Below are 21,808 nucleotides of genomic sequence, written 5' to 3'. Positions count from 1 at the left end.
CTTGCCGCACTGGTTCAGTGGGCCCTCCAGGTGGTCAACTCTAAGGCACATAAGGAAATGCTGCAGTGCATACAGAATCTCCGCCTGAGGCACATACGCATGCAGCTTTATATCCCTGTTATTTTCTGACTTTAATATGTGTATATTACTCTTCTGGGGCGATTTGTCTTCACAATGATACAGGTGCTTGTAGGCTGTAATGATTTTCCCCACCACCTTTACTCATCCTTTGGCCAAACAGAATAAATGTTCAGTGCTTTTCATCTTTCTTTATGAAGCGGAAGGCACTGGGATGCAGTCATTTCTGTGGTGGCTTCTGTGGTTTCTTAGGTGCTGAGTTCTGTGGTGACACGATGCCGTATATTTTAAGAGGGAGAGAGCATGGCAGGATGAGAAGGTGAAACCTTGTTGATGTAGAATGATGTGGTGGGAAATTTAACAGCCACAAAGATTTCCTGGCTGTGTCTAAGAAAACAGCTATCATCTTTCAGTGAAGTTTTAATATGTAATACTCGGGTATGGAAAATATTTAATGGTCTTCCTGTGTCAAACTTCTAAAGCCAGTATCTTCTGATGTTTTTATTTCTCTTCCCATGAAGTCGTTGAGAGTTTGCAGAATGAAGTCTTTTTAAGTGGTCATTACAGCTTTTGTGATCTTTTGAGTTTCACACTGTCCACAAATTTGCTACACATACATGTCCTTTGTTAAGCAAATATTAGATGCTGAGTTGTGATAGGGTTTGTTTATTAAATATATCTTATCAGAAACAGCTTGACTGCTAAATGTTAGGGAGTAAATAGCAAGACAAGAGCATCAAGAAAATTATATGTATCTTTCGGTGTCTCAGTTCTGCTGGTAAGGGATACCTGTGAATACCAGTTTGGACACTGTTGGCTCACGAGCTCAGGTAACTTTCTTCTGGGGATGGTCTGCCCTGTGGGTTGTAGGTTGTTAGCAGTGTCCCTGTAGGAGGTAACTGCTCCCTCTCAACAACCAAGAATATCTCTAGGTGTGGTCAGATTTCTGGGGTGTCAGGGTGAGGGGACAGAATCGGTCCCTGTTTATAACCGCTACAATATACCATTCCCCTAACTAAATTTGCAAATAATGGGAAATTTTGAAGACCAGCAAAGACTATTATAGCCTCCTAGAGAAACTTTGTTTCAATAATTGCATGGGGATTTTTTTTTTTCAAAGGAAGAAAGATACTAATAAAAGATTGTCTTTAGAAGTTAAGCACAGAGAGCCAGGGATTTAGCTCAGTGGTTCCCGTGCCTGCCTCACAAGTGCAAGGGCCCGAGGTTCAATCCCCAGTACTAAAAAAAAAAAAAAAAAAAAAAAAAAAATGCACAGAAAGGACTAAGTTTTATATATTACGGCTTATGTCTAGATGTCCCTCCAAAGCCTCATGCACTTGAGGGTGGGGCTTTTCTGAGGCGACTGACTCTAGAGTGTGTGATTGATTCATGGTGCAGTGCTAGGCTCAAGGGCACTGGATTAAGGGTGTGAGTACTACCTGCCCTAAGTAGTCTGGGTAAAATAGGATAGAAAGCTGTGGTCACCCCTTGTTGCCTTTGTGTATTTTGCTGCCATGAACTGCTCCCCCCTGCCATGTACCACCCTGCCTTGGAGCCAGTCAGTTCTGGACTGAAGCCTATAAACTATGAGCTAAATAAACACTTTTGCCTTTAATTTGGGCTTTGGGTATTTTGTCTCAGCAAGAAGAGTAAGGTAACTAAGATACAAAGAGTATCACAAGTTGAACCTCATGGTTCTATAACACCTATTTTCCTAGACTTGGCTGCATACAGCCTCTTGCATGTGCTGTTCTCTGGAAATCACCAACAGTGCCTTACTGATCTTTGTTGTAACCTCTCTTACCACCCTGTAGAGCAGTTTGAGATCACCAACTAGGCATTTCTTATTGATCACAAGCAGACCCCAGCAAGCCCTCCCTTTGTGACTTTGAACAGTTGAAGTTTTATTGGAGGAAGGGCCACCAGCAGCTCCTGGGATGGGCTTGCTTCTCACTGTACTATTTGGCCTGGGTGCTGGCTTTGTGATGGGTCCAGGAGAATGTACTATACCTTTGATGGGCAGAGTTTGCAGGCTTGTTCTTATTTCTCTCTTGCCTTCCTCAGACATTCTGTAGTATTCTTGCATGGTCAGTTAGTGACAGGTGAACACTTTCTTGTGTAAGTTGCTGCTCTCTTCCCATTCTGTGAGCCTTTCAGTTGAAGCATTTATCTGTATGATTGCTTTATTCCATTGCCACTGTTTTGTGACATCCAGAGCATCAGTTGCATGTGTGCTGAAAAAGACATTCCTTGATTTTGAAAGTGGATAGAATCAGAGGCTGTTACCAGGGATCAAACTCAGGATCTTGTGCTTGCCGGGCAGGCACAGCACCAGTGAGCTAGATCCCTGGCCCATGAACACATTTTTTGAGTGGTATAATTATCAGTTCTTATTGTTGGTGTCTCCACCTCAATTAAGCACTTAGTAAAGGGAACCTGATATAGCGAGTTTGATCAGAAATTTGCCTCATGTCCAAGATACTGTTTTTAAGCTAATGACTATCCTATCTTTAGCACAGAAGTGATGATAATGAGTAAAATGCTTATTGATGTGCTGTATTCCATTTTGGAGATACGGTAGTTATATTGAAATTTTTCTGGCTCTTTTTTGGAGCTAAGTTCAGGCTACCTCAGAAACTCACACAGAAATTTTCCCTCAGGGTATGCTGGAAGAGGAGCAAGATGTTGATGATAAAGTGAGACCTTTCAGGAATATTTCTAGAGCAGCCCTAATAACTGAGACAAGAATTAACTTGAGGGCTGGGGATTTAGCTCAGCGGTTTGGTGGCCTGCCTTGTAAGCGCAAGGACCTGAGTTCAATCCCCAGTACCAAAAACAAACAACAACAACAAAAAAAAAAGAATTAACTTGAGAAGGCAGGAAAAGAAAATGCTTTTTTCTCCTGTGAATCTTAGTGTTTTGTGTGGTGATGGTAGAGACCTGAAAGCCTATTCTAATTTGCTTGTTTTCCCCAGTGCATGATGTAAAGGTATTTTAAGCTGTCTTGTGACCAAAATAATGGAAATAAAATTTTTATTTTCACTGCAGGAGGTGGAAAAAACTTGAGAAACACCTGAAGCTTGAAGACGACTCAGAGGAGAGTGATGCGGAATTTGATGAAGGTTTTAAAGTACCAGGTTTTCTGTTCAAAAAGCTCTTTAAGTATGTACCATATGTTCTGTCCTTTAAGTTTGTCATTGAGTGATTGTGTACAAATTAATATTTTAGGAATTACATGGTAGTTACCTATGGGCCATTAAGGTACTTGCAACAATTTATTGCAAGTAGAGGCACTGTCAAATGAAATTTTAGCCACATGCTGTTCATTAAAATTAGATGATAATAAATTGACCAAAGTGAGCATTGGGTATGTTTGTAAGGCAGTGAATCTGTATGGACCTGTCTCAGCAGACTAGAAGCAATGCTTTTAAAAGCATCTCCATTAAATTTTGTTGTTGTTGTTTGTAGTAATTTTAAGGGACCAGACCTCTAATTTCTTACGTCAGATTAATAGTTATATATTAAAATCAATATCAAGAGTTGTATATCAAAATCAAACCTCAAGAAGGTTTTCTTTTTTGTTTTGTGTCTCTAAGTGGAAATACAAAATTGTTGAGATTTTTTTCTGCATGCCTTATATTGTACTTCTGGGCATACTTTTGAGCTGACCAAACATGGATCTAAACATTTTATATAGATGTCATTCTAATGTCAGAAGAGAGGACATAGGCAACACCTTGAGGATCACATTGCTATTTGCAGCTGACTTAAGTATGTAAAGTGCTGAGGGCTGCGGGTGACTGGATACTTGCCTGGTAGACACAGTCTCCGTCTGTATTGGCCAGGAGAGTGTTCAGTAATTAATGTAAATACTGAGGAACATTTCCAGTCTTCTCACTCCTGGGATTTGCTTAACAAGATGCTTTTGGGAGGCTTCTTAGATGTATGTAGTAAGTTAAACCATTACATAGCTTCTTTCTGTCTCTTTCATATCAGCAATTCATTGACAGTTGAGAACAGGATGCAGACTTCTTTTGTGATATGATTTAAGTTTAATTTCCTTTATGGATTTAGATGTTAGCCATACATAAACTTTTGAATGATGTCCACTTAAAAATAGCACGCTCTTTATATTTCCTGTTCAAGGACTTATGTACATATATAAAATATACACACACAGTTTTTGTTTTGTGTTGCTGGGTATGGAAGTAAGACCTCATGCATGCTAGGCAAGCACTCCACCTTTGAGCTGTACTCCCAGCCCTATATCATAGTTTTAATTTCTGTATCTCCTGGGAGGAATGGGGAAGGTAAAGAGTAGTTATTTTATCCTCCTAAACACATAGCAAAGCTGAACCCTAGAGATGTAAATCACCTAGGTTGGGTGACCCTAACTGGACAAAGGATGAACTGTGTAGAAGGTAAAATCTAAATCTCTAATAATTTCTGCAGATAAATCACTTCATAGCCTAGAGAGGTAGTTGCTTTGTTTATTGCTTCTCCCAAATGAAAATTAACTGTGGAAAGGTAAATAAAGACAACATTTATTGGCAACTCTTTCTATTTTCTCTAAAGTAATTGCCCATTACAGACCAGGGCAAACAGTATCAGTCTTGTACTAGCAAAAAGAAGGAATACTGAAATTGTAGATTTAATTGATTTGACAAAGTCAGGATACTTCTGCATGTGTAGTGATTTGGCAGATATCCTCAGGAGTTAGATTGAATGTGCACTTTTGAATAAATATTCAAATTTCTGGCAAAGAAATTTCAGAATTAATAGAACCAAACTTTGCTTGCTAAGAGGTCATTGGAGTTGGTGTTAATATACTATTACTTTGGTCTGGGGATTTAGCTCAGTGGTTCCTCCACCTGCCTTGAAGTGCAAGGTCCTGAGTTCAATCCCTGGTACCCCCCCAAATATATATGTGTATAAAATATATAACATAAATATATATATAATATAACAAGTTAATATAATATAGAGTAGTATAATATATATAAAATATATATGTATACATCAGAGTAGCAGTGTGTGTAGTTGCTCTGATGTAGTTAACATAAATACATGTTCATGTTTCTAATTAGCCTTACACTTGAAAAGTATGTTGTTTACAAAAATAGGATTTTAAATATTTTATAAATGTTATGAAACTTTTGTATAGAAAGATTAATAGGATGTCTCTCTTTTTCTTTAACAATTATGCTTTAATCAGGCCAATTAACTTTTAAACTGTAGATATATTTTTACTGTATTCAGTATACTCTCTGGAATTGAATTAACAGGGCATAGAGTTGTACACAGTGGAGTCAGAGGTACAGTTATCCATTCAAATGCTATTTTTTATGAGATAATGTTTAACTTCTAAATTTCTGTTTTGAAAGTTTGCCCAGTAAATGCATTCATCTGTATAATTTAGCAATCACATGAAAAATTTCAGTCTTTTGACCTTCCTTTCAACCAAGCTTACATGCAGTGCATGTGACAGTGCCAAAATACAATTACTGTGGTTACTTTGTGCTGCTTCTCCAGTCCCATGAGAGTAGTGGAGTAATTTCCTTATAGCTGTACAATAGTTCGGAAGAATCTTTAACTTTTTCTTAAGTAAATTTTATAGGTTTCAAAAAGCAGATTCTCCAGCCTGTTTTCATTTCAACTGTGTGATTGTTTTTCAGTGTTTATTTTTAAGGAAGGTAAAGCAATAAAACCAAAGCCAATTAGTAGTGCTGTTGGAGCCAGAGTCCAGACCCTTGTGTCCCTACTGACCAAGGTGGATGGGTAGGCTTTAGTGTGTGGGGGTGAATTTCCTTCACACGTAGCCTGAGGTCCTCCCTGTGCTGGGGGTGGCATGGTGGTGCTGTGGGGGGAGAACCAGCCACCCTGCACCCCGCTGTTACAGATTTCCATGGGCCAACACAATTTACAGGGTTGTCTAGTTGGTCTGTTTCTTAGGTCATTTCTTTAGTGCTGCTAATCTTGTAAACAAATCGTGTGCCATTGCAGGTTAGGCTTGGAGATGTTGTAACATTCAGTACACTATACTGCTTTGCCACAGTCACATAGAGTCCTGTGTCCTAGCTCCCAGTATCCCAGTCTCCTTGGAAACCATACTGGTTACAGTTCCTTTCACAGTTTCTTAATTGCCTCTTTCCAAATTCTTTCCACCATAATTAAATTTGGGCTCCAAACAGAGAGGTATTAGCTGTATTGGGTGGAGGTAGTGCAGTGCAGTGTGGTGGTAGAAGTGAGGGCCTTCAGAGGAGGTTCTGGTCCCTGAAGAGCTCTTCCATAGTTCTTCTGTAGGTCCATTGCAGTGATTCAGAAACTGAGTGCACATCAGTTTTGGGTAAGCATTTTGGAATATGTCTTTTTCAGAAGTTGAGATGATTTCAGGGTAACCAGATCACACACTAGCTTCTATCCCAGATCGGAGTTTTTCTAAAGCCTTGGCAAAATTGAGACTTGGGGCCACATAATTTGTTGCTGTGGGGACTGTCCACTTCATTGTAGAGTTCTTTTTTTTTTGGTACTGGGGATTGAACTTGGGTCCTTGCGCTTGCAAGGCAGGCCACCGAACGGCTGAGCTAAATCCCCGGCCCCATTGTAGAGTTCTGACAGCAGAGCTGCCCTCTGCAGTCTGGATCCCACTAATGTTGCCCAGTTGTAACAAAACTGTCCTTGGATGTTGCCAGATGTCCTGTAGGAGCAAATTACCCCAGTGACAATTCCTGGCCTAGGTTTTTTTCCAGAGAAGAATCACTGTGGAATCAAACAGTCTGGATTTCAGCTCCAGTCTGTTCAGTTTTGCTAGCACTGTGACCTGGGGTGAGCTATTTAATGATGTGAGCCTGTGTTCTCTAGCTGTAAAATGTGCTGATCACTGCCTCTGCAGGTTGGTTGGGAGGCTGTGTTCAAACCCCCTGGTGCAGTGCCTCCTATCAGTGGACTTCTTAAGTGGTAGCCGTTACTCCTGATTACATTCCACATATTTATGGGACTTGCCCTTCCCAAATTAAATGCTCTTATATCCATAGTAGGCTTTTCAGTGTTTTGATTTCTAGTCCTTTTCTCCAAAGTGCATCTCCAGTGTATAATTACAATTAGCAAACTTAAGCAGCAAAATTCTGTTTTCCTTGTGTATAATAATGGCAACAGCTAGAATCAAACTTGTAGAATTGATTTGCAAAACACAAAGGTACAGTTAATTATGACATATTTGCCGGGAGAAATTAGCTCAGCAAGAGCTGAGGTCTAAAATGAGGTTTTATGTAGACATACCAGATACCAAATAGTAATTTTTTGGTCAGTAATACAGCAATAATAAACCCACCTTTCTTGACAGCGGGGATCTCATTACTTACTCTTGGTGTCTTGTCAGGGAGGGAGACCTTTTAGCTTGTATCATCTTTTAACTTGTGGTATTGCTTTAGTTTTTAAATATTGCATGTAATCTTCATATCATTCTATAATATTGTCTTTCACTGTCAAAAGTGTTTTTGCATTATTCCTTTTTTTAAAAAAAACCTTTGCTTTTAGATTTATAGATTGAATGCATTTGATAGAAAAATGAAAATACCATTCCTATTTTTTGAGGAGATACATTATTTCTCTTTGACCAATATTCCTTATTTAAAATTTTAATAGCTCTGATCTTTTTCTACCTATGATAAAATCCCTGAATCAATTTCTGTTTTAAAATATTAAAAAGACCTTTTGTATTGTTGAGTCCTTTCTTCCTTTTTGCATATCTGCTAGTAATGTGCCAGAATTGTCTTTTATGTACTAATGTGGAGAGCAGCCCTTCAGACTTGTTTATGGCCTTAAAATTTAATTTAACTTTTCCTATAAAAAGATAACCTGATTACTAAGTGACAATAGTAGAAGCTATAAATTGTGTTCTCTCTTGCCTTTTTAATGCTAAGATTGAATAAAATACATATAGTGCCTCTTTTTTGTAGAAAAAATTTTGGAATTCTATATAATAAAAATATTTGGAATTTTTTCCCAGAAAGAGAGTGAATAAAAGATAATAAGTTTATGCTTGTTTGCCATGCTATTTCTAATGTTGAAAAAGAAATGAAATAGTCCCTAATTACCCCATCTATCAGTTTAATTAGAAATGTGTTAACGTTCTGTAAAGAAAAATTTGTAACTTTATGCCTAGGTGATCAAAAATGTATGACCTTATAAATATAATACTCATGTAAAACACACATCCGGCACATTTTTCTGATTGGTGCTAGAACCTAGCCAAATGATTAATTCATGAGTGCTTTCGTTATGATCTGTATTATCCACCATTTGCCATTTTCTCTTTTCTTGTTGGTGTTTGTTGTTGTAGGTACCAGCAGACAGGTGTTAGGTGGCTGTGGGAATTGCACTGCCAGCAGGCAGGAGGAATTCTGGGAGATGAGATGGGATTGGGCAAGACCATCCAGATAATTGCCTTCTTGGCAGGTCTGAGCTACAGCAAGATCAGGACTCGCGGTTCAAATTACAGGCAAGTGCTTCTCTGCAGACTGTCAGTCTGTGGAGCTCAATTAATATTTCATCAGATGTATTGCTGTGGAGGAGGGTCTTGTGAATTATTGATGACATTTCAATTACAATATTCCTTTAATTCTTTTAGTGGGGGACATCAAAGGAAAAATTTTACGAGACAATGGAGCTGTAGGGCAGGAGAAATTAAACATGTAACACTTTTAATGAATTCCAGGCATCGATGCTTCATTTTGCAGATGAGCCCCACTAGATATTTTGGGTCAATACAATGTCTAAGGTTAGCTCTTGCAAATGGATTGTTTACAAACTCAATTATGTTAATATCAATAGTTTACACAATATGGAATTTTAAATTAGACATAATACCTTTAGTTCCATTTATTAAATTTTACATTAAAATATTTGTTTTGGCAGGAGACCAGGTGAGCATTACAATAAGAACAAAGTCTATTCAGGGGGAAAGTTGGAGCTTTGAAGAAGCCATTCTGCCTAATTTCCTTCATAGTCAGAGTGCGAGACAGCATCTGCAGAGAACACTCGGGTTGCTTTTTTTGAATGAAGTTACTTCTCTGCTCACTATGCCTTCAGCTTCCCTCTGAGTCTTTAACTTTTATATACATTCTAAGGCTAAAGCCTAAATGACTGTCTAAAATAATAGAAAACTACGTTTAGATTTTAATTCTTATTTTCTATAAAAGTTTAAAAAGTTGTTCAGACCTTGGTTTGCCCAAAAAGTGAACATTGTCTGTTGCGTATGGTAGCACTGAAATTACTTGACCTTGAAATAAAGAACCTTGAGCATTTCCATTCTTAAACTGTACATTAGTTTTATGGAAACCTGTATTAGTAGAAATATTGTTAGTTGAATTATGTAGGATGTTTCATCTTGAACCCAGATAATACCAGACTTTTTCATGTTTCAGCAGGCTTATCCCATAGGTGACAGCAAGGTAGCTACCAAATGGCTGTGTCCTGGGAACCTTGGACACTCACTGAATAGGGCAGTGGTGGCGAGCCTATGGTATATGTGCCACAGTGGGTTATTTGTATCATTGAAAGCTCTAAAAGGCTCACCATCACTGCATAGGATCTGGAGAGGCCTGAAGATGAGAGCCCATGTGCCTAAAGTGAGTGACTGAGAAAAGTTACCATTCCACACTCAGGTCAACGGAGATGTTTAGTACAGAGCCAAATAGCACGGAAAATTGTTGATAAAGACCATTAATTTTGGTCTTCAGAGTTTAGTGCTTTGCTTCTGTTTCTTACTCTTTCATTCACTTAGCAGATCATAAGTATTTGAGTTTTAAAATACTTCCAAAGTCTTAGGTGCATTTATATAAATGTAGGAGTGGGGAAAAAACATTGAGATTTTCATATGCTAAATATTTTGTTGTTTTTGTTGTTACAGAAATGTTGTATTGAAGCAGAGAATTCTCTTCAAATATTAGTGTTTTCTTACATTTTACCTGGAAATACATGAAAACACTCTAGCCCAAGGCAAAAGTTAAAGTTGAAAAATGAGCATTTATGGTGTTGTCTATGAATGTCATTAGTTTTAGTATTTGAAAAAATGTTAAGTTTTTTGTAGACTTGGTCTCAGAGACTTTTTTTTTTAATGCAACCTAACACTTTTTTTTTTTTTTAAGTAAATAGGCTGGCTCAGATGGTTCCTAGGACTGTCTTTCCTCAAATGATTTCTGGGATTTTCTCATTCCCACCTCTTTCTTCCTTACCCTTCCTGTCATCAAGAAACTTGCATGGAGTCTAATTCTCTGGGCCTAAGAAACCTGAAGTCATCCCTGCAGTGTAGTTGTGATCTAAAAATTAAAACATGCTCTCTCGAGTGATGACAGTCCTACTAGGAGCAGATCAGGGCTAAGAATGAGCATCAGCTGTAATCAATTAACTATCAATGCTCATATCCTCTTTTCTGTAATGAAATAGTGTGGGACATTGGACTAGTTCCCAGATCATCTTTATTAAAATGGTACTGGTAGAAGTGGCTTTTGAGAGTATGGTGATGTATCAGCCAAACAACTGGGCTCTTTAGGAATGGAGGTGAGCTGCGGGGCTTGACTCCCTCCACTTAATGTGGCCCAGCAAACTGAGTAACACTTTCCTAACAGTCTGGAGCCAGATGAACTTGGAGTTCTCTTCTGGGTTTATGTCCTAAAGAAAAATATCCCTTGAAGTCAGATCTATTCTTTGTGAACTGGCATTGCCTCATTGGCTGTGAACTTTCCCTCTGAACAGTTGTGTGCCATAAATGTTTGGTCTCTAATTTGATATGGTCTTAGTGTTGCAGTTTTAAGGTCCATGAACATATAGTGTAAGTTTCTGTGATACTAAGAAACTTCATGGTATAAGAAATTTGGTTTATAGCCAAGCATAGTAGCACACAACCTGTGTTCCCAGCTGCTTGGGTGAGGAAGGAGGATCATAAGTTTGAGGCCAGCCCTGACAGCTTTGCAAGACTGTATTAGAATAAATGGCTGGTGGTGTAGCTCAGTGGTAGAATGCTTTCCTACCATACATGAGGCTCCGGGTCCAAAGCCCATTACTGGGGAAGTTTGGTTTATTGTTCTTGTTTTTAATGTGTGTGGTAGACCTGTTTATTTTCAGAAGAGAAGCAGGAGAGAAATCTTTATGGTTGTTGTGTTCCCAGTTCATAATGAATATCTTGCCCCTTTTTACTTTGCCATTATTATAATAATGGGCCCCATGAAGTTTATGATGAGGGGAAATGAATTATTTATCTTAAAAATTCCAGTTAGTACTTTTAGTGTCTTGGTTAGCGTTTTAGTTCATTTCAATTTAAGAATAAATATTCTGAAAATGTTAATAAGCTTTCCAGGGTACATATGCTTTGCAATTCCTGGTTAAGTTTCTAGGCTGCAACCAGCTGGTTTCCACGTGCAGGTTTAAGTTATTTGGTTGTGCAGCTACTAGTATTTCCTAAATTCATTAGGTAATCAATGATTATCAAAGATGAAAGGAACTGGAGTCTGTTTGGTAATTGATGCTAATCACTCTAGTACATTTAGCCATTTCTTAGGCTTATCTCACTGGTATTGAGGTTAGAAAAGGGCGGTTCAGTGGATGTGACTGTTAATGGGTTTGATTGCCCCTTCTGTGGTCCAGGAACAATCTGTCTCGCTCTGAGATTTCAACTCAGCGTGAAAATCTCCCTGTGCTTCTAACAGAGGGAGAAAAGCAGAAATAAAAGGGCATACTAATACCAGATAGATGTGCAGCCAGAAGAAAATAGTGGCCTTAAATGATGAAGTGTGAGTCACCAGTGTCACAGCTTGCAGAGGTAGAGAGAGACAGAGACAGAGTGAGTGGTGCAATCTGAAAAAGTATATGATGCTTGGAAGCTCCCGCCACTGACTGCTAGCCCATTTGTGAGATTTGGGGGCTCAGGGTCACCCTCCCCAGTGTCAAAGCTGGTCATCTTTCTGGTGGCAGCAGGATGGTTCCTGGAGGGTCCCCACCATCTGCCCAGAGGTAAGCAGATAGGACCATGGGCCCTGGCAGAAGCTCCTGGGGCCCTCTGGCCCTGTCTCCAGAGGGCAGAATGGGTGGCAGGAACAGCAGAGCCCTGCCCAGGTGCCTTCTCTCGTTCTTCCCAAGTTGGGGATCTTCCTTTTTAGCGCTGAATTTTTGAAAACTGTCAACCAGATTTTCTCAAGACTGCTCATTCCTTTCTTCCCCTGCTGAGTGGGTGTGGGGGTGGTTTGAGTTTTACCCATCATTTAAGTTTTTTTCTAAAACTCTGCAATTGATATTTGTTACAAGAGGGGATTTTGGGGGGTGGTAAGGAATGCCTTTATGCTTTTTCAAATGAAATTTCTTTCTTTTCTTTTTTTTTTTGTTTGTACTGGGTATTGAACTCGAGACCTTGGGCTTGCAAAGCAGGCTGCAGAATCACTGAGCAAAATCCCCAGCCTTGAAATTTCTTTTTGTGTATATTTACCAAGAAAGATATAATTTAGAATTTGGTTGTATTTTTTTTTTAAGTTTTTAAAAAGGGTTCGTTCATTTTTCTAACTTTACCAAAGTTTGCAGCGAATACTTCAGTAGACCCAGGGATGTTTAAATCACATAACTGCAGACAGACTGAAGCAATGCTATTTTTAAAGGTATTTTTTTTTCTTATTAGATTGTTAGTGTATTAGGGAAGAAATAACAAAATTCTTTGTAGGCTTTTTCCAAAGTTCAGTATTCTTTGTGCAGATTTTAGATTCTCAGAATAAATGTTTTTCACAGATTTAAAAAAAAAGAGGTATGTGATGAATTCTTGCTTATCTGAATGTCTTGGTTTTAAAATATTTTGGATGGCTTTTGATTGGTTGTTCCCTCATCTCTTCTATGTAAATACTGATAACTCTCTTGTAGAATTACCCTTGGAGGGTATAAATAAGCTGGTTCATCTAATCCTTTTGAAAAGGTATGCCATCATGGAAGGAGCCAGGGGCCAGAGCAGAGTACCCCTCTCCTTGGGGAGCTGAGGGCCTCTGCCTTGGAGATACTTTTGACCTGGACATCTGTAGGAATTGTTGAATCTTTTTGGCTGCTGGCTTCTTCTGGTGCCACCCTTGCTCCCAGCCAAGGGCCAGGGGCTGTGCCCATGTAGAAGGAGATGGAAGCGTTGTTGGTGGACAGAGTCATCTTGATATGCTGGAGTATAAGGATGAGACTCCTTTCACTTAGGGCTTTGTCAAAGCCTCGATGTTTTTTCTGTTGGAACCACCAGTTAATTTTCCTTTGTATAGCAGATAATTTAAGTTTAAGCACTAATTTATTCTGTATACATATTAAGTTCATCATTTATTGAGCTGTAGCAGGAAATAAAAAATCACACATGATCCCCAAACTCAGAATAATTTCTTTGAACATTTTGACATATTTTACCCCAACCTTAAAAAAAAAAATGTTAGCACATGACAATACTCATTTCTTACCTGCTGTGCTCAGAAGGAGGTAGGAGGTGTGACAGGGATCCTGACTGGCCTGGGTGCACCGAGGGAGGTCTCTTCAGGAAGCTGTGGTCTGGAGGACAAATCAGTGGCATCCGGGAGGGCCAGAGGTAGAGGAAGTGACAGCTGGACTCAGAGGACCGTGTATCTCTTGGGAACTGAGGACTGTTCCAGCTGGCTCAGTTCTAGCTCTGGCAGGTACTGAGGGTGGCAGTGAGAGGATGAAGCTGGGACACGTAAAGGTCAGCCTCCAGGTCTCTCAGGCCAGGGCAGGAGCTGTGGGCAGCCAGTGGAGGTCTTAGAGTGAGAGGATGTGACATCAGTTTTTCTCTTAGAGATGATTGTGCTTGAAGGTTGCTGTGACACAGATGAGAGTTGGAAATGGTTGGAAATGGTGTTGAGGGGGGGACTGGTGGCTTGCAGAGGGACTGAGGAGGTGGAAGTCACGGTAGTTTGGTGCAGGTTATTCACAGAGGAAAGCAGGAGGGCTGATCATGGGGCAGGCCTGGACTTCAGTTTGGGCCGCAGAGAGTGGTGATGCTTGTCATTGGATTGGGAAGTGAGGAAAGGTGGGTGACGTGCTGCCCAGGATATATCTCCATCAGCACTGAGATGTGCAGGGAGGGAAGCTTGGGGTTCAGGAAGATCTGGCCAGGCTCAGATTTAGCATCCTAGGTGTTCACAGAAAGTTGACACTGGGGATCAGTGAGATGGTGGGAGGAGTAATTCACATGCACTTTGTCTCACGAATTCATCATCCTTGTTGGCAGGAGGTAAGAGGGAAGGAAAAGATGGTTTAGAGCATTGCTGTTGGTGGCCTGCAGGGCCTCTTGGCCTCGGTTCCCAGCTGTGTCTTGTAGTGTGAGCTTATATTTTTGGAATTTTTGTGTAGTTGGTTTTCCCTTGTCCTTCATCTTCATCTTGAGCCGTGACTTGTCCTGATCCTTGGTCGTTGGGCTGTACGTACAGCAGGAAGGAACAAGAGAGAAGAGTCCCTCAGCCTGGTGTGTGAGCATTTCCGTCCGGTTTGTCAGTCCCACCGGCTGGTACCATGGACTGGCGTGCTGTGCACTGACAGGCTTGCTTGCGCCCATGCTGGTGCGCACCCTGACGGGGTGCGTGCTGGAGTGCGCAGTGGCTCTTGTGCACACAAGGCTCTACTGGGAAGGATGGAGAAGAGGTTGCTCATACAGTGCCCACCTGTGTGTCAGGGAGTTGGGGTGATTCCATTAATAATTTTGCTTTTAAAAGCTTTTACTGTGTTTTTTCCCAGCTTATTGCTCTTCAAAACAATTTTAGTGGTTATGAGATATTCCATCTTAATGAACTCTTTGCATTTACTGTATCACCATGCTCTGTAATTTAGTGTCCTAGTTACCCCATAAGGCCAGTACTGTAAACTGAAGGTGAGAAGTGGGTCCAGAGAGTTCAGATAATGGGCCCAAGAGCCCATAGTTGGCATGTGCAGGGCTGGGATTCGGACACAGGCTGTGCTAACTATTGGCCTGTGCTGGGATTTTGTTCAGCCCTTGCCATGTCTGGACATTTGGGGCACATCTGCGTTTCCTGTGGTGTAAGCAATGCTGCAGTGTGTGGCCTTTGCATAAGCGCCTGTCCTGGGGTGCGAAGTCCCTAGTGAGTTCTTGCAAAGCTCCTATTCAGTATGCTCAGCTGCCTCCACACACCATCCACATGGGCCCAAAAGCCATGGCATCACCCAACTGTGTTGTTAGAAGCAGCCTGCACTGAGTGGAGAAAGAGCAGGCTGCGAAAGCACTAGGCTCCCTTCTCGAAGTGCTCTGTCTCCTGGGGACTATGTCACCTTGTCACACCAGCTTCTGAGCCCTTGAATATGGGTGGAACTGTGTCTACTTGCTTTCCAGAGCAGTGGGGATGAGCTGAAATTCTGTGGGTTGAAAACTCCTGGCGGACCATAGAGCAATGTTATCAAACCTATGGCATGCATGTCACAATGTGCTGTTTATTGTCTTTGCAAGCTCTACAAGGTTCACCATTACTGCCATAGAGTTTAGACAAGTTTAAGATGTTATGTTCACTTAGGTTAAGATATACTGTATAGCAATATCACTAAGCTGGAATGGCAGGGGTGAGGAAAGTATTTGTTCTATACATATTTGTTTGATTTTCTTCTTTGCTATAGAATCTTTAATGTATTATTTGGTGTTTTCTCTTCATTCCTACATCCAGAAATTGGTGGACTTGTAGAGATTTTACTTACTAGGTTTTAACCTCATTAGCTTTTTTGTTAATGAAAACAAAAATATCAATTAGTTCTCATAGGTTGTATTTTTTTTTTTTTTTTTTTTTTTTTTTTTTACTTTTGAAAATGTCATCGTGTTTTTTTTTTTTTTTTTTTTTTTTTTTGGCACGGGGATCGAACTCAGGACCTTGTGCTTGTGAGGCAGATGGCACCACCACCGAGTTAAATCTCTGGCCCATGTATTTTCCTTTTTGAATTGTTAAGGGTTTTTGTTTTTTGTTTTTGGCAGCCGATCACCTGGTATGGGATTTTTCACAGTTGTGTTTTCTTCCTGGATATTTGGGTGCAGGTTCGAGGGACTGGGCCCCACTCTGATTGTCTGCCCAACAACAGTGATGCATCAGTGGGTGAAGGAGTTTCACACGTGGTGGCCTCCCTTCAGAGTGGCAATTCTGCATGAAACTGGTTCCTGTACCAACAGAAAGGTAACAGTATGATGCTTCAGTACGTCGCTTGTGTTTTGTTTAAACCCCTTCATTGTACATGTTTGCTTTTTCTTTGAACCATGAATTGGATATTCCCAAGTTTTGTTTTATGCATTTAAGCTTATTTTATAATTATTGACTTAATTTAGAGCTCTGTATCTTCACAATTACGAATACTGGCTTTGTTGTTCTAACAGTCCGTGGTGGCACTGTGACATGCTTGTTGTCTAGCAAGTCATAACTGAATGTGGACAGGGGGCCACACATTTGGGATCAGAAATCTAGTAACTTCTAGATTGTTAAATGGAGGGACCATGGGCATCAGCAGCTTGAAACAGCTTTAGGAAAGTGGATACAAAAAGTAATCTGTGGGTTGAACATCCCTAAATCCCAAAATCTGAAATGCTCCCCAGTCTGGAACTTTGTGAACCCTGACACACCACACCCAGTAAATCTACCTCTGACCTCATGTGATAGATCACAGTTAAAACACAGCATTATAAACCATAATGAACTTCATGTTTAAACCTGGGTCCCAGCCCTAGGATATCAGGGCACATCTAAACGCTGGGAAAATCCAAACTCTGAAGCAGTTTTTCAAGCATTTCAGATATAAAGAATACTTATCTGGTAAATGCATTTGTTAATATGAGTTTAAATCATATTCTTGACCAATGAAAGAAGCAGCTTGCTATTTTGAAAATTTTATAAATCTTACTGCTTTTCAGTTATGCTGCACTTTGTTCCTGAATCTTGGGTAATCATGTATTTAAAGTTGTTTCCTCCCTTATTCCTATTTTGGTTAGTAGCCACATTGTCAAAAACAACATTTACCTTTACTCCTGTGGGCAGTGTAGATAGGTATGTTACAAGTTTCTTCTCATCTGTCTCACCCACATAGACCACACTCTGAAGAGCAGGCCCTGTGTGTGACTGACTGCATCCCAAGTGCCCCCCAAGCATTTGTTGAATAAATAATATTTACACAGCTTCACCACAGGTTGCAGGTTGCTGACAAGAGGTGGCAGTTTGCTGTGAGTTCTTTTTTCCTGGGTTTTCTGAGCTCTCAGATGAGCTCTCCGGCACCTCAGGAAGCAGCAGCCACTGTAGGGACTGTGAAAGGTTTGTTCACCTGAGTGAGAGGTCTCAGGAACTGCTCAGGTCTGGAGTCTCCAAACTGTGCCTCTCTGCCTTTCAGTTTCCTGAATGTTCATGATCATGGGTCAGTAGAGTTTCTGACAGATTCAGAATTTCTGTGTCAGGAATATAGATACTTGGTAACACAGATAAGGTGAGGTGGAATCTTGCTTGTACTAGCTGTTATTGTTAAGACCAACTAACTGCCCAGAATTTTAAAAGGTAAGTAGAAAATGGTTAAGAGAATTAATGAAGTAGGGTGAGTGCTGTGATTTCCCTACTGCTCTTTTCCTATGATAAAGTATCTCAGATCTCTGTAGATGTAAGATATTACACAAAAGGTTGAGAAGAAGTGCTTTTGTGTCTTTTAAACTATATTGTTGGCTAAGAGACCAGATCACTGTATTATTTATTGTTAATGTTAGTAGCAGCTTTTATTTCTGGGGGTGATATATCTATATGTACAGATCTTTATCATCCTCTCACGCAGCTTACAAACATAGAGTGCAGTAGAGTCTATGTTTCTTATTCATGTTTCAGATAGTCCTTCAGTGCCGGTCTGTTCTGTAGGCCAGCATCTAATTCCAGGCTTCTTTTCCTCCCTTGTCAGCTGTGATTTCCTTTTCCAAGGGTGAGATTTCCATGCCCAGTGCTGTCCTATCTTAATTTAGTGTGGTGCTCTGGCATTAGGGACATATGGTATTGGACAAATCAAGAATGAGGAATTTCTCTTTAGAGACATTTAAAAGAGTAACAATGGCAATTGTTTTCCCTAAAATTCAAGTGGAATATTTTTATTTTCCTAATGCTTCATTGTAGTTGGTCAGACATAAAATTTCAAAAAGTTTTCATTTAGAAAGCATATGTCATATAATCAGCTTCTAAAATAGTGCACATCTATTATTTTTCTTTCCACAGTTGCATTTTAGCTTCCCCCTTTTCACCATTTAATACAGTACTAGGTTATCTTTGTTAATAAGCTCTTTGATTGGCACCATAATTTAGAATTATCAGATACACACTCAGCAACCATGCAAAAAACTATGTATCTAATAATAGTTTTACATGATCCAGTCTGGTAAAGAAATTTTTAAAATCCTTTAATGGCCAGTGGAAATCTCATGTAGTAGGATCTTAAGGTTTTTTTTTTTTTTTGGTTTTTTTGTTTTAGGCACTGGGGATCATACTCAGGACCTTGTGAGGCAGGCGTGACACCACTGAGCTAAATCCTGGCCCGGATCTTAAGTTTTTAAAATTTCTCATTGTGATTTGTGATCCGTTTTTTCTAACACAGAAAAACTTTTATGTGAGTTGATTAGTATTTGTTGAACAACTATAAAAGAATATTATAGATGTTTGATTTTTTTGTTTTGTTTTGTTTTTTGAGGCAGAGTCTCCCTTTGTAGCTCAGGCCGGCCCTAAACTCACTATGTAGCCCAGGCTGGTTTTAAACTCACAGTGATCCTCCTGCCTCAACCTCTGAATGCTAGGATTATAGACAAGTGCCTCCATGCCTGGCTCCATATGTTTGATACTGTTAGGTCTACAAAAAAATGTATATGATGGTTTTAACTAACCTTGAAAAGCCAACTGTTTTCTTAGGGAAGGAAAATATATGGAAAGATAATGAGAAGAGGCAGTCTTATATGCTTGTCCCATGTCTCACAGTGGGTGTTGGCATCATTAGCACTGTGTTGTAAAGCTTATCTAATGACTAAGAACCCTTTCTCATTGCGCCAGAAGAGGTACAATGCTAAGTTGCTTATATGCTGACCTGGCTGTCCTTTATCTCTCCTACCTTTTTTGATCCTATGAAGGATCTAGTGATTCTGTGGACCATTTTAGAGATTCCAAAGAACTTTGTCTCATTTTATTCAACTCATGACATTTAGAGGCATAAGAGAGGCAAAAGCAACCATGGCATTAAGTTTTCAGAGCATAGGTTTTGTGGTTACTACTCCACGTTGTGAGTCTCAGATCTCCCATTGTGTAACTTGTAAGACATCACACAGGGCACTGTTTCTCAGGGCCTGGCTTGATGACCTGTGAGATGGCATTTTCTGATAATTTTTTGAGGGTTTATTGAATAAATGTGTGTGCACTAAGAGCTTAGGTGGACTCGTTACCTAAGTTACTCAGGTGTTCCTTACTTTTTTCAGAAATGAAGCACACTATAGGCTTCTTTATCTCAGAAATGGAGAAAAGATGCTGAGAGGCATTTGTAGCTACCATGTTCAGTGTACAGGCTTGATAGGAAGTTCACCCCTGCTTTATCAGACATGTTTCTGGTTATTTTGCTTTTCTTATATCCAGATATATTTGTTCCCAAAAGGAAAGAATGAAATAGATGTTAAAGTTCTTGTGGGAAGTGCAGGGTATGGTTAAAAAGCAAACCACAAGAAACTTGGCCCTCTAGTGATTATTGTGTGCTCTTTAAAAAGGTCTGTTTTCTGAGATATTAGCCCAGAAAGACTTGGCCTTTTAAAAGGCTGAAAGCTGGATTTTGTTTTGTTTTTTGAGGCAGAGTCTCCCTTTGTAGCTCAGGCCGGCCCTAAACTCACTATGTAGCCCAGGCTGGTTTTAAACTCACAGTGATCCTCCTGCCTCAACCTCTGAATGCTAGGATTATAGACAAGTGCCTCCATGCCTGGCTCCATATGTTTGATACTGTTAGGTCTACAAAAAAATGTATATGATGGTTTTAACTAACCTTGAAAAGCCAACTGTTTTCTTAGGGAAGGAAAATATATGGAAAGATAATGAGAAGAGGCAGTCTTATATGCTTGTCCCATGTCTCACAGTGGGTGTTGGCATCATTAGCACTGTGTTGTAAAGCTTATCTAATGACTAAGAACCCTTTCTCATTGCGCCAGAAGAGGTACAATGCTAAGTTGCTTATATGCTGACCTGGCTGTCCTTTATCTCTCCTACCTTTTTTGATCCTATGAAGGATCTAGTGATTCTGTGGACCATTTTAGAGATTCCAAAGAACTTTGTCTCATTTTATTCAACTCATGACATTTAGAGGCATAAGAGAGGCAAAAGCAACCATGGCATTAAGTTTTCAGAGCATAGGTTTTGTGGTTACTACTCCACGTTGTGAGTCTCAGATCTCCCATTGTGTAACTTGTAAGACATCACACAGGGCACTGTTTCTCAGGGCCTGGCTTGATGACCTGTGAGATGGCATTTTCTGATAATTTTTTGAGGGTTTATTGAATAAATGTGTGTGCACTAAGAGCTTAGGTGGACTCGTTACCTAAGTTACTCAGGTGTTCCTTACTTTTTTCAGAAATGAAGCACACTATAGGCTTCTTTATCTCAGAAATGGAGAAAAGATGCTGAGAGGCATTTGTAGCTACCATGTTCAGTGTACAGGCTTGATAGGAAGTTCACCCCTGCTTTATCAGACATGTTTCTGGTTATTTTGCTTTTCTTATATCCAGATATATTTGTTCCCAAAAGGAAAGAATGAAATAGATGTTAAAGTTCTTGTGGGAAGTGCAGGGTATGGTTAAAAAGCAAACCACAAGAAACTTGGCCCTCTAGTGATTATTGTGTGCTCTTTAAAAAGGTCTGTTTTCTGAGATATTAGCCCAGAAAGACTTGGCCTTTTAAAAGGCTGAAAGCTGGTCAAGTAAAAAACAAGTAAAAGTAGAAGGGGATCCACACAGTCTCTCAAGTGTCCATGGTATTTCAGGCCCATGCCAGGTACATGGTTACAACCCAAGGTAGTGCAGTTCCTATTAACTTCAGAGTTGGTGTGCACACCTGATATAAGAAATGATAGCTTGTTCTCAGAGATGTATTGTAAAATTGTGTTGCTGGAGTGTTTTTTTTTTTCATTGTCAGCACAAATCCTTGTTTATTAAAGATTTAGCTTGAAGGAAATTTTAATTAATTACAGGTGCGGTAAATCCTGCCTGGGAAGCCGGGCTGTGTTTGCCGTGAATGGCCTTCATGTGCCTGTGCTTCACCCGCTCCCCGCGCCTGACAGTGTGATTTATGGCTGTTGTTTTCTACCAGTCCACTATTTGCCCTCTAGGAGGGATTGGTCTCCTGAGCCTCCATAATAACAGCAGCACTTCCACCGACATCCTTTAATGACAACAGCCTTGCATTCAGTAAGTCAGGCTAATTGCAGATGTACCCTATTAATTGCAAAAACTAGGAGAGGTTACATATTTTACAAGCTTTTAATTTGAAACCGCCTGAGATGATTTGTCTTAAGTGTTTGGATAGAGACGTCTATAATATTCAACAACTCACCATTATTGAAACTCTAGTCTAGGCAGTCACAGAATCCTGAGATTGAATCAGGTGAAGACAAATAGTCTTGGATGTGTTGCTACCTAGCAGCTAAGTGGAGATTATGTTTTCAGTAGAGACATTTTGCACAATTTACT

The 21,808-nt window shown here is 39.9% G+C and overlaps 1 protein-coding gene across 3 annotated transcripts in view; it reads left to right on the top strand.

The window, feature by feature from the left end:
- Ercc6 (ERCC excision repair 6, chromatin remodeling factor) overlaps positions 1 to 21,808 on the top strand; it is a 76,814-nt gene that overhangs the window by 26,429 nt on the left and 28,577 nt on the right. For all 3 annotated transcript variants that reach the window (XM_010622510.3, XM_010622511.3, XM_010622509.3), the window contains 3 exons: positions 3,127 to 3,240; positions 8,420 to 8,578; positions 16,130 to 16,265. In XM_010622510.3, the coding sequence (XP_010620812.1) occupies positions 3,127 to 3,240; positions 8,420 to 8,578; positions 16,130 to 16,265 (409 nt within the window). The remainder of the gene's footprint in view (positions 1 to 3,126; positions 3,241 to 8,419; positions 8,579 to 16,129; positions 16,266 to 21,808) is intronic.

The sequence above is a fragment of the Fukomys damarensis genome, unplaced genomic scaffold, assembly GCF_012274545.1.
Source record: "Fukomys damarensis isolate Sample0158 unplaced genomic scaffold, DMR_v1.0_HiC HiC_scaffold_1, whole genome shotgun sequence".
Lineage (NCBI taxonomy): Eukaryota > Metazoa > Chordata > Mammalia > Rodentia > Bathyergidae > Fukomys > Fukomys damarensis.
This window is presented reverse-complemented; position numbering and strand designations above follow the sequence as displayed.